Source organism: Chiloscyllium punctatum, chromosome 9, assembly GCF_047496795.1.
Source record: "Chiloscyllium punctatum isolate Juve2018m chromosome 9, sChiPun1.3, whole genome shotgun sequence".
NCBI lineage: Eukaryota > Metazoa > Chordata > Chondrichthyes > Orectolobiformes > Hemiscylliidae > Chiloscyllium > Chiloscyllium punctatum.
Window position 1 is genome coordinate 73,806,078 of NC_092747.1, and position 17,532 is coordinate 73,823,609.

Sequence of the window (17,532 nt, forward strand, 5' to 3'; positions counted from 1 at the left end):
ACATGTAATCCACTTAGTCTGAAACAGAAGTCACAAAAATCTTCCCAGAAGTGATAGAGAAGCAAGGATCTTTTGTGAAGAAGAAATGGAAGCAAATTAGTTTTTTCAAAAAGAAAGTGCTAGAGAAATTTAATGGGACTGTGTAGTGTTTGGGACCAGATGGACCTTGTTGACTGAGATTCTCGATTGTTGGTTGTTAACCTGGGCCAATCTGTAAAATCTTGGCTGACCAATATAACCAGGAGATTTGAATCTCCTCAGTTGAGGACGGACTCCGAGCTGGCTGGCGACAACCAATGTACTGTGCTCGAGTAATTAGAGGAAGACTTAGTGACGGGACCCAGCCACTGTGCAGTTATTTCAGTGGGAATGGAAGAAAACAGGATGTGACTGAAGAATATTCGCTTGCAACAGTCATCTTGGAGTTGGGGTAAGCATTTCTGGTACCATGCCTCTATTTGGGAAGTTTGACTCATTTGGTCCTGCTGTCGAAGACTGGGCCCAGTATGTGGAAAGAATACATAATTTTTTCTGGGTAAATGTCATTTGGGGCAGATGAAAAGCAACAAGTCATCCTTCTGACTGCACGTGGACCCGCAGCATTTTTAATGATCAGAGGTTCAACTTTGCCAGAGGCACCAGACACTAAAATCCTCCAAAAACTGACTGAGTTAAGCAGTATTATGACCTGAACCTTCTCTAATCCTAAGACGCTATCGGTTTTATTCGGCTAATAGAGAACTATTTGTGGGTTCAATTCCCGCCTCAGGCGACTCTGTGTGGAGTTTGCACATTCTCCCAGTGTCTGCGTGGGTTTCCTCCGGGTGCTCTGGTTTCCTCCCATAGTCCAAAAAATGTGCAGGTTAGGTGAATTGGCCATGCTAGATTGCCCATAGTGTTAGGTGCAGGGGTAAATGTAGGGGAAAGGGTCTGGGTGGGTGCGCTTCGGCGGGTCAGTGTGGACTAGTTGGGCCGAAGGGCCTGTTTCCGCACTGTAAGTAATCTAATCTAATCTAACGCAAGGAATCCATATCGGGATTTTGACACTTATGACAACCGGCAGAGGTGTGTGATTTTCGGTTAACTCTGAATGAAATGCTGACAGATGATTTGGTACGTGTTATTAAATGATGGAATCATGCAAAAGTATCTACCAACTAAAGTCCAACTGGACTTCAAACAGGCAGTGAAGCTGGCCTCGTCATTAGAAAATGCAGCAAGTGGAGCATGGGAACCCCAATGGAAGTGGACAACTGAACTTGGTAAACACCACCTAAGTGTAGGCAATTGCAGAGCCTCACGCAGGGCATGCCTGAGCAGAGGTACCCTAGGCCAACCCATGTCAAAGCCGAACCTCGGCCAAATGGCTAAACAGTTATTTGGGATCTGGACTGGTAAATTGTTGTAGTTGCTGTCGGTACACAGACTTGAGACTACAAAGGAGTCCTACCAGGACTCATAGGCTGGTACCTAGGAGAGCGCACACCTTGGAAAGTCCCCCTACATGTGCGTTGGAACAATTAAATTGCTTAGTGACACCCAAATCAGAGCCTATTAAAATTAAGGTTTGGTTAAGTGGTTATCTAGCTCACATGGAGGTTTGATGCCAGTGCACCTGTATCTGTGGTTGCAGAATATGTCTTTAACATTCGCTCGGGACTACAACCTTTAACTGGACAAGACCTCAGCCAGACTGAAAACATACACTGGGGAACCATTGCAAATTAAGAGTACGACTTTGGTTCCATTCTTCTTTGAGATGTAGTTGGTGCAGTTCCTACTGATGGTAGAAAAAGGCTCAGGTCCAAGTCTATTGGGGTGGAATTGGTTGAAAAAGATTCACTTGGATTGGTTCAACATTTTTTGATTGGAAAATGGCTGCCTCAGTGAAGCAGGCAAAAGTAGAGGTGGAAACCAGGAGGCTGTATGGGCAACCCTGGTTGTGTTGATTATGAAGCCTGATGGCTTAATTTGCTTTTATGGGGATTTTAGACAAATGGTAAACCACTTCTCACTGCTGGATAAAATCCCCAAACCCTCGCATAGAGGACTTGTATGCAATGTTGGTGGTGTGGCTGTCCTTTACAATGCTGAACATGGGCCACACCTACCTACAATTGTATAGAAGAATCTCTACAGTATGGAAACAAGGCATTCGGCCAAATGGGTCTACATTGACTTTTGGAAGAGCATCCTGCCCTAACTCATTCTCCTACCCGTGCATATGTCATAGCTAATTCACATAATCTATACATCACTGGACAATGGGCACGGTGGTTAGCACTGCTGCCTCACAGCGCCAGAGACCCAGGTTCAATTCCCGCCTCAGGTGACTCTGTGTGCAGTTTGCACATTCTCCCCGTGTCTGCATGGGTTTCCTCCCACAATCCAAAAATGTGCAGGTTAGGTGAATTAGCCATGCTAAATTGCCTGTAGTGTTAGGTGAAGGGGTAAATGTAGGGGAATGGGTCTGGGTGGGTTATGTTTTGGTGGGTCATGCTTCGGCAGGTCAGTGTGGACTTGTTGGGCTGAAGGTCCTGTTTCCACACAGTAAGTAATTAATTTAATCTTAACATAGTCAGTCCACCTAACCTGCACATCTGTTGAGGAATGTGGGAAGTAACTAGAGCACCCGGAGAAAATTCTTACAGATATTGGAAGATTGTGCAAACTCCACACAGACAGTGCTACAATTAATACCCGTAAGGGTTTATAACATTATACAAGACTGCCATTTGAGTTATCATCAGCCTGCATCCTCTTTTAGGACACCACAGAGTGCATTTTACAAGGGCTACCCCAGGTTGCTATTTATCTGGATGGTATAATAATAACAGGATGACCACTAAAGAGAACTGGACATAGTGCTTCAACATTGTTCGTAGGTGGGTGTATGCTTTAGATTGGGAAAACTGTGTTCCAGGCGGCCCAAGTGACCTACTTGGGTTACAGAGTCGACAAAACCGGATTACACCCGATGGAAGAGAAAGTGAGGGCAATCAAAGAAGCCTGGCTCACATGTCTGTACCGGAGCTTAGGTCTTTTCTTGGGTTAGTGAATTATTACGGAAAATTCATAAGTGACCTGACCTCCATCTTGGCTCCTTTACACGTGTTGAAAAACGATCAGCCTTGAAAACGGCCGCAAAGCCAAGAAGCAGTCTTCAGGGAAATGATTAAGCTGCTACGTAAGGAGTTAGGTCACTACAATCCGAGACGAGAGTGGTGCTGACATACAATGCCTCCCTGTGTGGTAATGAGATAGTGTTGACTCACCAGTGGCCGAACCGAGAGCATAAGCTTCCTGGACTTTGGCTGATGCCAAACTATAGTATGACCAGATAGAGAAGGAAGGTTTGGTGGGAGGAAGTTCCACCAGTACCTTTTGCAGACGGGAATCTTTCATAGTAACAGATCACAAACCCCTGCTAAGACTACTTGTCTTCAAGGTAGTGCAGCTTAAAGCTTCTAATTGAATTCAGTGTGAGCCCTTCTTCTCAGTGTGTACAAAAGCAAGATGGAACACCATCCAGGAAGCAGAGTGGCTAATGCAGATACTCGAGGGGTGATGCCTCCTCTGGAAGAGACCTTTTTGGTTTTAAACATTCTGGACACCCTTCCAGTTACTGCCAACAATATCCAACTGTGGACACAAAATAAACCTGTCCTAGCAAAACTGAAACAGCTGTGGTAATGGGGAGACAGAAGGGCCATTGCAACCAGGATTGAACACAGCGAGGTCAGATCACTATAGTTGAAGACATATTACTGTGGGGAGCAAGAATGATTGTCCCAGGTAAAGGTCACTGCACGATACTGGCCAATTCCAAGATGAAGATGCTAGCAAGAAGCTATGTCTGATGGCCAGAGCTGAGTACTGGCACAACTGTATTAGTGGGGCAACTCCCAGACTGCCAACAAGGGCAAAAATTGCCACCAGCAGTGCCCCCACATTTGTGGGAATAGCCAGGTAAAGCCTGGACTCAGTTGCTTGTCAACTAAACTGGTCCTTTCATGAACTCCGTATTCCTGGTCATTGTGGATGCCCATGTTATTGGGACTTTGGAAATCTCTAAAGTCTTAAAAAGATGTATGTTACTGACGCTGTCAGCAAACATTTGCTACTCCATGAGACATCCACAAAATATATATAAATATTCAATTTAATTACCAAGATAGTGAATTGCTTTACTATCAAGGAAAGCAAAGAGTAGATTGTCTAGCAATAGCCCCTGTGATCAGCAGCAAGAGCATCCAGCAGAGGGCGACTGAGGGGGAAAGGCATCACTTCCCCACCTAGTTTAGAGCCTGCAACCAGTCACCTGCATTGAAGAGGATTATCTGGTGCATTCTGGGGACAATGGATCTCCTGACATGTCAAAATGCTTGGCATTTTCACTGTCTGTATTTTCCCTTTTCCTTGCATCATTAACCTTTCAAAAGCAGTGTGAGGATTTAATGTATTGCTGTGTCACTATTGTAGAAGTCTTTGTTCTGCCTTGTTTCCTTGCTGTCCTTGTCCGGAAACCCATTTTTCTTTTCAGTTACCTCTTCTTTCCTTTGGCTTTCACATCACAAATATCATCTCCAAGCTAATCTTGATCTTGTCCATGAGGCAAGCCTTCAGCTCAGTCTCTAAAGTGTCCTAAATACTAGATAATTTTGGAATTAGTAAACTATTCTTGAACATATCTTGTTTCACAGTAATTCCATTCTCGACACCCATGTCCCTTACAATTTATGTACAATTTCCAAATTACATTTTGATTTCTTTCCCAGTCTAAGATAGAGTTGTCATCCCATCTTCCCCAAAAGCCTTGACTACATCTGCAGATTTCTGTTTGAATCTCTGCCATCAAAATTTCATCCCTTCTTTAGTACTAAAATAACCATAACTAAAATCCTCTGCAGTCTTTTAAACCATCTTTTAAAGCCTCCCCTTTATTTCTGTTTGCTCAGCTTCACGTGTGCCTACCTGGTCGTACTTAGGGAATTTCCCATGATGTGCTCTAATCTTAAGGGTATCCAAGGATGAATTCTTCGCCTTTTTTGTCTTCCTCATTTACTTGATACTCCTTGATTGTATCATCTGTAGACATGGTTAAGTCTCACACGTACACCAATGACTAATAACGATGATGATTCAACCTTTGTCATTCTCTAAACGTTAAATAGAAAACCCAGCAGCACAAACTGTGCAGAATGTACTGATTCCATTATCCTCTTTTGTCATGTTTCTATCTAGAAGAACTATTGAAAAATCACTATCTTACTTCACTCCAAGCTAAATATCTGCGCTCACATAAATTGTATTTTAAAAAAATAATTCCTTCTCCAACCTCTCACCTCAAGAGGACTTTTCTCTAGGTTGGGAAGTTCAAAACTAGGGTGCATAATTTTTAAGATGAGAGGAAAAAGATTTAAAAGGGACCCGAGAGGTAACTTTTTCACAAACAGGGTGATTCGAATGTAGAATAAACTGCCAGAGGAAATGGAAAATGCAGTTATAGTTACAACGTTTAGAACAGACAGTTACATGAGCAGGAAACATTTAGAGGGATATGGGCCAAATGCGGGCAGGTGGATCTGGTTTGCTTTGGGAAACTTGGTTAGCATGGATGAGTTGGACCGAAGGATTTGTTTCCATGTTATATGACTCTCTGTCTAATGTGAAAACCCTTACTGAGTCTTCTGCTTTGATTCAACAATTGCAGTGCTTTCCTAGCTAACCTTGTACAGCTGTATTCCTCATCTACAGTATTATCTCTCAGATTAATATTGTGACAGTGAGCACTCTTTTCCTAAATGTACAACCCTACAACTGCATAATTTTTGACTTGAGCCAAAACAATCTTCTCATGCAAATGTATAAAATCTTTGAAATTAATAATCAAACAAATGAACATCTGTTTAAATGTGTGAACATTTTCACAGAAAATTCCACTTTATGAAGTTGAAGGTGTGTACTGTATCTTAGAGAGAGTGAATGCTGTTTTGAACTGAGAGCTTGCACGCATCTGTCGTATGACTAGATAGTCTCAGCCTGAACTAGATAATTGAAAACCTGTAACATTTGGCTGTGAAATGAGTTGGTTACATTCAAATTGTTGTCAAACCAGCAATTAGTTTAAACTATGCCCAAGGATACGAAAACCCAGTCGAGTTTGAATTTATTGTTTTGCCAACATGGAACCAATAAGATGGAACCAATATTGGGGATATTAAAAAAAAACGCAGGCATTTTGAAAATCGGATAGAGCAACTGCTATCAATACAGATCCAAGAAATTAGGAAACACTATCTATCAAAGGTACCTTTTCATATGGAACATATTCACAGTAAGAAGAAAGACAGTGACCAAAAGAGATCTTCAGCCGGAAGAAGACAGACACCGAAGATGACAGCCGCTATGTGGTTTTGAAATTACGTTGATGTCATTTTAATAAGTGTTTTATAGAACAGTATATTGTTATTGTGTTGGGTAATAAGCAGTTAAGAGAAAAGCGGGCTGAGAGTTGTGAATAATTGTTTAATGTTCATTTTTAGAGTTTTAGAATAAATTGATTTTTTTTTAATAGTAGGATTTCGGGAGTCCTTTGTCACTCATTTCAACAGATTACAAGGCGAGGTGAGCTTTTCTAGGTGTTTTGTTTAATTAACAGAAGGATTCACCGCCGTGTCGTAGCAGAAGGCACATAGGACACTTGCCTTTATCAGTTAATGTGGAGATGCCAGCGTTGGACTTAGGTGGACAAAGTTAAAAATCACATAACACTGTGTTATAATCCGGCAGGTTTATTTGGAAGCGTGAGCTTTGAGTGCGCTGCTCCTTCATCAGGTAGTCACGCTACCATAACTATCTGATGAAGGAACAGCGGTCTGAAGGCTCGTGCTTCCAAATAAACCTGTTGGACTATAACCTGGTGTTGTGTGATTTTTAACTTTTATCAGTTGAAGCATGGATTATAAGAGCAGGTAGGTTATTGCTGGAGCTGTACAGGACTTTGGTTAGGCTTAAGCTAGAATATTGTGTGCAGTTCTGGCCACTACACTGTAGAAAGGATGTCATTGCACTGGAGGGGCTGCAGAGGAAATTCACCATGACGGGCTGCCTGTGTTGAGTTTTAGCTATAAAATGAGGCTGTGTAAGTTTTCTTTAGAGCAGAGAATGTTGAAGGGAAACCTGATAGAGCTCTATAAAATTGAAGGGTGTGGATGGAAAGTAGTTGTGTCCAATAGTTGGCCAATAACAATGATTCGAGACAAAAAATAGTATAGATGCTGGAATCCAAAGTCGACAAGCAGAGGGTTGGAAGGACACAGCAAGCCAGGCAGCATCAGGAGGTGGAAAGGTTGGTGTTTCAAGTGTAATAGCAAGGAGGCACGCTTTCAAGGTGGTTCTCGCTGCCTGGGAGAGTAATCGATACACATAACCTCTCTACCTTTTAATAAGTACTTGGATGAGCACTTGAAGTGTCATAATGATCAAGGTTATGGACCTGTTGTGGGAATAGAGTAGATTTAGTGTAGTAGCTGTACAAATTCAATTGGCCAAAGGGCTTCTTCTGTACCGTATGATTCTGAATTTTAATAGGCTTTTAAACCACTTTTTAAAAAGGTGAATCCCTCTACTAAATTGCTCACAAAAATTAGTTTTATATTTCAGGATATAGTGATGTGTTCATTTTAATACAAGTTTTTTTTTCAAGCGATGATATTTCAGTTGGACTCCCCTAAGATTTTGAATGAAGTGGTTCTGAAGAAAAAACATAAATTTCTTGCAAATTCTAAAAAACGAGTGGAGGATATGAAAAGAAAGGGAAGATCTGGAGAAATTAACTCTGAACTGCTCAATAGAAAAATGTCTTTGCAACAGGAACAATCCTCTGTGATATGTAAGAATTGTTCTGCACATTTTCCATGATTTTGCTGTTAATTGATTTACTATAGATCTAATCTCACATTAATTTCCCTCTACTAATCAGCATCATCATCATCAGTAGCAGCTCACTTGAAGATGGTGGGGGAAGTGAAAGTCTCTACTCCTGAAGATAGAAAAGCTGCTGAAGTAGAGATGCGCGAAAGAACATTCCGGTATGGTAGAAGTAGTTGCAGAATTTCTGGTTAAACTCCCTGATGTTGTAGTTTTCTAAAAAATAATTTTTAAACAACACAGTTGCTGTGCCATTTTTTTTTTAGATTACATGTTGAAGTTTACTCTGATCCAGAAACCTAAAACATAGGAATTAGGAGTAGGCCATTTGGCCATCGAGCCTGCTCTACCATGTGGCATGGTCATGGCTGTTCCTCAATCTCAGCGTCATACTCCATATTCTCCTTGTACACCTTTTTGACGTGTTTAGTTCCTATTCCTTAAATTTTCCCAGTGACTTCATTTCCACAGCCTTATTTGGTACTGAATTCCATAGGTTTGCCACCCTCTGAGTGAAGAAATCTGTTCACTTAACAGTCCTTAATAGCCTATCCTGTTTCTTGAGATAGTCTGTATTTGTTCAGAACGCCCAGCCAAGGGAAACGTTATCCTTGCATGCATTATGTCCAGACGACTTGTTGTTCACATTTCGCCCCTCATTTTTCTAAACTTCAGTGAATACAAGCTTAGTCAACCTTTTTTTTCTATTATGATGATCCTGCCATTCAAGGATCAGTCTAGTGAATCTTTGTCGCTGTCCTTCAATGGCGTAATATTTGTTTGCTGGCTCAATCTGTGTTTTGTCTGCAACTATCTTGTGTCCTTGCAACATACTTTCCTTCCTGTCTTTCTGTTTTGAATTAAGCTACCATTCCTTTGCTCTCCTCATGTAATTCATTGATGTAAACTGTACAAGGTTTAGGCACCAGCAAAGACCCTGCACAATTCCACTCAACACATCCTACCAATCAGACAAAGACCCATTTATACATACTGTTTTCTGCCAGCAAGCCACCTTCTATCTGTGCTAAAATATTACCACATACTTCAAGAGCCTATTTGTTTTACAATAACTTCTGGTATGGCTTCATACCAAGTGTCCTCTGGAAAACAAAGTATGAGACTGCCCTATATTCACAGCAAATGTTATTTCTTCAAAGAACCAAATAAATTTGTTAAACATAATTTCCCTTTGATGATACAATGTTTTTCTAAGTGACCGGTTATAATCTTTTTAATAATTTCTAACATCTTCCCCATAATGGACATTGAGCTCAGTCGCCAATAGTTTTCTGTTTCCTCCCCACTTGAATAGAGAGATTGTGTTTGCTACTTTCCAATGTGATGAAACCTTTCCTGAATCGAGCAAATTTTGGGAAATTAACATCAATGCATCATTAAAACGTCTTTTAAGACCTGTGGATAGTGTCCATCTAGGCCTGGAGATATTCAGCTGTTTTTACATTTCTGTGTAGCTGCTTCACATACTTATTTATTTGTTTTGGTTAATGTTTTAGTCAGTCCCTGCTGTTGTTTATATTCTGACCAATCATCTGACCTGTACCTCATCTTTGCCGAGTTATATGCTTTTCCCTTAATTTTGATACTTTCCGTAACTACTACAGTTCACCATAGATGATGCTCCTCCCTGTAGAATGTTTTTAGCAAACTTATTAAAAATTTATCTTGGTACCTAATACTATCCTTTTTTTTTTTGGATGTGGCTAGGCTACTTTTCCTGTTGAGTTTTTGCAATGCGCACATTTTATTCTGTAAATATTAGCCATTGCCTGTCCGCCATTATATCTTTTTAATGATGTTACCCAATCAGTCAGTGTCAACTCTCTCCTCATACCTCTGTAAATTTGACTGTGATAATGGTTGCTTTTCCCCGAAGGACACTGTACAATGGGATGACTAACTAATCTCTCATTGCAAAACAACCAACTCCATATTAGAATGTTTCCTAGCTGGTCGTTCAAAGCACTTTTTTTTTAAAAATCTTCATACGCACTTTAGAAAGTCATCTACCACAGTATTATTGCTAATGTAGTTTGTAAGATCTATATGTAACTCCATTCTTACTGTATCACTCTTGTTGCACACTTGCCTAACTGCCAGTTTAACACTGCCACAATCTTTACATTACTGTCTTAGAAAATGAGGCCTGTAGAAAATTCCCACCAATGTTTTCTTTGACTTGTTGTTTCATAGTTCCATCCAGACTGATTTTGAGTCAGTACCTTTTCTCTATTGCACTAATTTCAATGCAATGGGAATAGCCAGTGACAAAATCTGAAGTGTGACCAGATGTAATTTCAATGTTCATAGGGAAGTCAATAACAAATTGCATTCCCATAGCATCATGAATGTAGTAAAATATCTGAAGAATTTCTGAAGTGTATTATTGAACAAAATTTGATAAGTCTTGAGAGATCTTCAGTCAGGTGGCTAAAAGCTTGGTCAAAGATGAAGGTTTTATTAACCACTTTAACGAAGAAGGCAGACATAGAGGGTAAGCTATGATGTGGAGGTGCCAGTGTTGGACTGAGTGGACAAGGATCGGTGCTGGGTCCGTAACTTTTTGTCATTTATATAAATGATTTGGATGTGAGCATAAGAGGTACAGTTAGTAAGTTTGCAGATGACACCAAAATTGGAGGTGTAGTGGACAGTGAAGAAGTTTTCTCAGTTTACAACGGGATCTTGATCAGATGGGCCAAACGGCTGAGAAGTGGCAGATGGAGTTTAATTCCAGATAAATGCGAGGTGCTGCATTTTGGGAAAGCAAATCTTAGCAGGACTTATACACTTAATGGTAAGGTCCTAGGGAGTGTTGTTGAACAAAGAGACCTTGGAGTGCAGGTTCATGACTCCTTGAAAGTAGAGTCATACGTCGATAGCATAGTGAAAAGGCATATTGCTAGAAAAACACAGATCAGGTGTCATCCGAGGAGCAGGAGAATCGACGTTTTGGACCGGAACCCTTAATCAGGTATTCTCCAGCCTGAAATGTCAATTCTCCTGCCCCTCGGATGCTGCCTGACCTGCTGTACTTTACTTTTCCAGCAACACGCTTTCAACTCTAGTCTCCAGCATCTGCAGACCTCACTTTCTCCATAGGCGTTTGGTATGTTTTCCTTTTATTGGTCAGATATTGAGTACTGGAGTTGGGTGGTCATGTTGTAGCTGTATAGGACATTGGTTAGGCCACTTTTGGAATATTGCGTGCAGTTCTGGTCTCCTTTGTATCGGAAGGATGTTGTGAAACTTGAAAGGGTTCAGAAACTATGTTGCTAGGGTAGGAGGATTTGAGCTATTGGGGGAGGTTGAATAGGCTGTGATTATTTTCCATGGAGTGTCAGAGGCTGAGGGGTGACCTTTTATAGAAGTTTGTAGAATCATGAGGAGCATGGATAGGGTAAATAGACAAGATCTTTTCCCTGTGGTGGGGGAAGAGTCCAGAATTAGAGGGCATTGGTTTATGGTGAGAGGGAAAAGAGATAAAAGAGACCTAAGGGGCAACCTTTTCAGAGGGTGATGCGTGTATGGAATGGGCTGCCAGAAGAAATGGTGAAGGCTAGTACAGCATTGGATGGGTATATAAATTGGAAGGGTTTGGAGGGATATGGGACAGATGGGACTAGATTGTGTTGGGATATCTGGTCGGCATGGATGAGTTGAACCAAAAGGTCTGTTTCTGTGCTGTGCATCTCTATGACTCTGACTAGCTTTTGGAGTGCTGCTCCTTCATCAGGTAGCTGTGGAGCAGGATCATAAGACACAGAATTTATAGCAAAAGGTTACAGTGTCATACAATTAAAACAATAAATTCAACAAACCTAGATTGCTATTAAGTCTTTCATCTTTTAGAATGGGTTGCAGGTTTTGGTTCATTAATATATAAATCCTAGAACTACTTTTAAGTCACATTCTTGAGATAATTTAAGGCTTTATTTAAAAAAAATAGCGACACCTCAGCTCAGACAATGTATTAAAGGTGTGAGGTTAGAGTCTGTCTGTCTCCCAATTTTGAGTTAAGGACTTATGCCCGAAATGTCGATTCTTCTGCTCTTCAGATGCTGCCTGACTGGCTGTGCTTTTCTACCACCATACTCTCGACTCTGACCTTCAGTATCTGCAGTCCTCACTTTTTTTACTGCTTTTTAAAAAAGCATGTAATCTGCAGGTAGTTAATCCATGTAATATTTTATGAATTCCTACTTTGGAAATAGAACCAGTCTAATTCAAATTGGGATATAGACAGACTCTAACCTCACATCTTTAATGCATTGTCTGAGCTGAGATGTCACCATTTTTGATAAAACCTTAAGTTATCTCAAGAATGTGACTGAAAAGAAGTTCTGGAATTTACATATGAATGAAACGAAATCTTCAACGCATTGCAAAAGATGATAGACTTAACAGCAATCTGGTTTGTTCAATGTATCGTTTCTAAGTTTTGCTATAAATTCTGTAAATTATGATCTTGCTCCACAGCTACCTGATGAAGGAACAGCACTCCGAAAGCTATTGCTTCCAAATAAACTTGTTGGACTAGAACCTGGTGTTGTGATTTTTATTTAATATAGAGAGTGAGGTATGTAAGTTAGCTCATTGAGCTGGAAGGTTTGTTTTCAGACATTTCGTCACCACACGATCACATCATCAGTGAGTGTCTCCAGTGAAGCGCTGGTGGTATCTCCTGCCTCTCTCTTAATAGTTAATAGTTTGTTAAGGTGGGTGATGTAATTTCCTGGTGGCAAGTTTCCTGCTTGTTTGTCCAATATAGTGTTATTTTTTAAACAGTTCTTACATGGTATTTTGTAAATGACGTTAGTTTTGCTGCTAGTATCTAATGGATTCTTTTAGGTTCATTAGTCGCTGTTTAAGAGTGTTGGTAGGTTTGAGGGCTGCCATGATACCAAAGCATCCGAATCGTATGGAAGTAATTTCTAATATGCCTTTGATGTAAGGTAATGTGGCTATAAGTTTTTTAGTTGTCTGCTTGTTTGGGTTTATTTCTTGCCATCAAGATACTTGAACACCAACTAGCTACCAAAAGATATGACCCACTATCACTAGTTTCCATACATGCAAATAAAGAACGACACTACTTTAACTGGGACAACACACACATCCTATAACAGATGAAGCAAATACATGCATGAGAATTCTTAAAGGCATGGCATTCTAACCAGAACTCCATCAATACACAACGACTTAGATCCCATCTACCTTCCCTTGAACGAAAGATTCGGAAATGACATCACCCACCTTAAGAAACCAAGATCTATAAATAGAGAGGTGGGACATGCATACGTTAACCAGTCATTTTGTTATTACCTCGCTCTCTTGCAACTTATGATACAAGCCATCCAGACTAGATGTCTTATCTGTTTTCAACTTGACTGGCTTTTCCAGTACATCTTTCCTATTAATTTTCACCTCATCAATTCCTTTTTCTTTTTTAATATTTTTCAGCATCCTGTTCCTTTGTAAACACAAGAATAAGTATTTAAGTGTGCCAGCCTTGCCCTCTGGCTCTAAGCATGTATTATCCCCTTTTGATATATATTTGCCCCTATTAGATGCCACTATAAATTTTAACCCACTTACTATTTATATGCTTTGAAAGATGTTTGGATTCCTCATTTTATGTTAAAACTAGTATGTTCTCCTCTTCTCTGTTTGCCTATCGTATTTTCCTCTTCACCTCTCCTCCAAACTTAATTTATTTAGCTTGATTTTTCACTTGAAGAATTCATCTGATGCGCATCATGCACTTTAGTTTTTGGTTTCGTCAAATCCACTATCTCCCTCCACCAAAGCCAGACTTCTTTCATAACTTGCCTTTCCCTTTGGAATATACTTAGTCTGCCTTTTCCCTGTCAATTTGTTTCCCTGGTCAAATCTGCTTTCATCCCATTTGAAGTTAGCCTTTTCCAATTTATGATTGGGAGATGCTGGTGTTGGACTGAGGTGTACAAAGTTTAAAAATCACACAACACCAGTTTATAGTCCAACAGGTTTAATTGGATGAAGGAGCGTCACTCCGAAAGCTAGTGTGCTTTCAATTAAACCTGTTGGACTATAATCTGGTGTTGTGATTTTTAACTTTTTCCAATTTAGACATTCTTAACTACTTAGTTTTGCAGAAGGAATGTTGTTACCCACACGTTTCCCTACAGACGCTTCATTCACTTGGCCCAACCTAGTCCTCTACACTAGATCCGGCAATGTGCCTTTTCTATTTGGATCAAGAATGTGCACATGAAGATGCTGTCCTGAATATATTTCATTCTCCCAATTGATGCTTAAGTAATTAAAGTCCACTAGCAGCACCACTGCGTAATTGTTGCATGTCTGATTTTCCTGCAAGTTGGCAATATTTTTCACTCTATTTGGAGGCCTATAGAATATCCCTAATTAAAATACAATGGTGTCCTCTCAAATTCCTTCTGAAACTCCAATGGTATGAAGTCAGGATGTGTGCTCACCCTGACCTTATTCACTGTCATTAGTATGCTGTGGCCAGTGTCCTTATAGACCTTTTTAAGGAGAGGATTCACATATTTCTGGACTGATGGAGGTCTTTTCAGATAATGTTGTATAGGGAGCTCATCTCCTAGTATATAGCTTTCTCTGTATAGCAGATATTTCCAGGAAGACCTTATCCACTCGTCTTTTAGTTTTGTGAACTGCAAAAGCTGCAGGATACGGGAGTGAGCAATTCCAGAATATTGATGTCTGAGCTCTGTTAGTAATTACTGATTGAAATTTACCTACTTTTTAGACTTACTCGAGCTGTTGGAAGTCTAAATATAGAACCTTGATACCTTCTCTGTTTAGTACCTTCGTATACTAGTGTAGCAAGGATGTAACACACATTGAGGGTTCACAATTATAGCTACTGAAGCATTTGTTTGTTCATCTGACTTTAGAACATCTATAATGGTGGCATTACCCTTACCAAAGATATCATTTCACCCAGAGGTTTCCTTTACTCAGTACTGATTTGAGTAGTATAAACTTTGAAGAATCCGTCACTTCCTATTCTTCTAGATGGCTATCTACTGTCCTGAACACACACTCTTGCTCTGAGATGACCATTTCCTGAAATGTACATTTCCAGAAGTTCAGTACTTCCTGATGCTTCATTGTGATTGCATTTTCCTGTCAACCTTGGAGGTATTTTAAGTGACTTGTTCAGAGATGTTATGACATATCTCTGGAGCAGGTAGAACTTGAACCTGGATCTCCTGGCTCAGCAGTATGTACATTACCACTGCACCCCAAGAGTTCCTCTGTCAATTTTAGCTTTATTCAGACAAACTGCATCAGAGTAATAAATCGTCATTACGTGACTGAGAATTGAACCTGGGCCATAGCAGTGGGAACACACAATCCTCATCATTAGACCACCATGGGAAACCCCCCCCCCCCCAACCTTTTAATCTTGGAAATTCTGAACTTGAACGGAATCACCTGGAGACATTTGTACACTACCCCAAACTATATTGTACACATATGTTCATAATCCATGACCCATCTGATTTTGTTGCCATTTATAGATTCCATTCAACACCTTTGTTTGAACTACTGATTTTAAGTCAAGGCTCTGGGGCTACTCTATGCTCATCCTTTCATTAATTTCCTTGTCAAAATATCAAAAATAATTACCATGTTAAGACACACTTCTGGGACAGGTGGGACATGAACTAAGATGTTCTGGCTCAGAGGTAGGGACATCAGCACAGTACCATGTATAACCATAATGTTTGTTCTTTGCAGTCTCTACAGCCAACTTGATGAGGTTAAAACGAGGAAAAAAGAGATGACCAGACAAATAGAGTGCACAAGAAATCGTGAAAAAGCAAAAGAATTCCAAAAGGTAAATGCTTAATCTGTTTATCTCTGCATTTGTGGGTAATAACGTTGGAGGAAAGCTGATAAATTTGAGGAAGGATAATCCACCTGTTGCTTTCTTCTCCTTTCGAGTAGCTGTCATGCTAATGTACAGATTGTTATTGTTTTCACTAATCAAATAATTTCTAATCATCAAAAACAACAGGGCAGTAGCATGCAGTATCGGCACAGATGGTTTGCATTCAGCTTTAAGACAGAGATTCCTGATTAGTGAGGAGAACAAGGGTTACTGGGAATAGTATTAAAAAACCATCAGCTGTGATCATATGGTGGAACAGACTTGAGCTGAATGGCCTAATTCTTCTCCCATATTTTAGTTTTATGGAATGTTCAATTGCTAAATATACCAAATTAGTATTAGGACTAATGTCAGTGCTTAAGCTAGAGAATTGTCCACGATCGAACAGAGCAGGGTCTAAGCATTGAATGGCCTACTGCCCTTATTTCATTTATATTAATTTTGAGCTGTTGTGGCTGTAACGGAAACGTCGGTTTCTCAGAGGCAGGAATGATTGCTAGATGTTCCAGTGTTTAGAGCATTTTAAAAAGAACAGGGAGGATGGAAAAAGAGAAGGGGGTGTAAAATTGCTAATCAGAGAGTGCATCACAGCTACAGAAACTAAGGTTTTTGAGGAAGATTTGTCTACTGAGTCAGTTAGGAAGTTAGGAACAGCAAGGAAGCAGCCACTTCATTGGGGGTTTTCTACAGACCCTCTAATAGCAGTAGGGAGATTGAAGAATTCATAGGCCAGCAGCTTTTGGAAAAATGTAGATGTAGCAGGGTTGTTGTTATTGATTATTTCAACTTTGACAATATCGACTGGAACCTGCTTAGTGCAGATGGTTTGAATGGAGCCATTTTTGTCAGGTGTGTTCAGGAGGGTTTCCTTATTCAGTATGTAGACAGGCTGACGAGGGGAGAGGCCGTTTTGGATTTGGTCCTCGGCAATGAGCCAGGACAGGTGTCAGATCTCGCGGTTGGAGAACACTTTAGTGACAGTGATCACAACTGCCTCACATTTTCCATTGTCTTGGAGAGGGAAAGTAGCATTTACCAAGGGAAGATATTTAATTGGGGTAAAGGAAATTATGACACTATTAGACAGGAGTTGGGAAGTACAGACTGGGAGCAATTGTTCCACAGAGAGGGCACAGCAAACACGTGGAGACTGTTTAAGGAGCAATTGTTGCGAGTGATGCACAAATGTATTCCTTTCAGACAGGTAAGAAGGGGTAAAATTAAGGAACCTTGGATGACAAGAATAGAGGAGCTTCTCATCAAAAGGAAGAAGGCAACTCATGTAAGATGGAGGAAACCAGGATCTAGCACAGCTTTTGAGGATTACAGGCTTGCTAGAAAGTAGCTCAGAAATGGACTGAGGAGAGCCAGGAGGGGACACAAAAGTGTCTTGGCAAGAAAGATTAGGGAGAACCCAAAGGCATTTTACTTATAAGTGAGGAATAAGAGAATGATCAGGAAGAAGATAGGGCCGATCAGGGATAGCATAGGGAAGTTGTGCATGGAGTTTAATTGATAGGGGAAACCCGAAATGACTTTTTTGCTTTGGTTTTCACTAAGGAAAGGGACCTTGTCGTGAATGAGAAGCTGGGATACTGGCTTGAACAGATCAAGATTGATTAAGTTGATGTGCTGGAAATTTTGGCAGACAT

The 17,532-nt window shown here is 40.4% G+C and overlaps 1 protein-coding gene across 7 annotated transcripts in view; it reads left to right on the plus strand.

Moving 5' to 3' along the window:
* Positions 1–17,532, plus strand: part of cep295 (centrosomal protein 295) — a 201,025-nt gene that overhangs the window by 153,693 nt on the left and 29,800 nt on the right. For 6 of the 7 annotated variants that reach the window (XR_011961542.1, XM_072577814.1, XM_072577812.1 and 3 more), the window contains exons 26-28: positions 7,709–7,894; positions 7,985–8,093; positions 15,727–15,826. Coding sequence is in view for 6 of the 7 variants with exons in the window: in XM_072577814.1 (XP_072433915.1) it covers positions 7,709–7,894; positions 7,985–8,093; positions 15,727–15,826 (395 nt within the window). In the remaining variant the exon portion in view is untranslated. The remainder of the gene's footprint in view (positions 1–7,708; positions 7,895–7,984; positions 8,094–15,726; positions 15,827–17,532) is intronic. The other variant, XM_072577813.1, reaches the window with a different exon arrangement.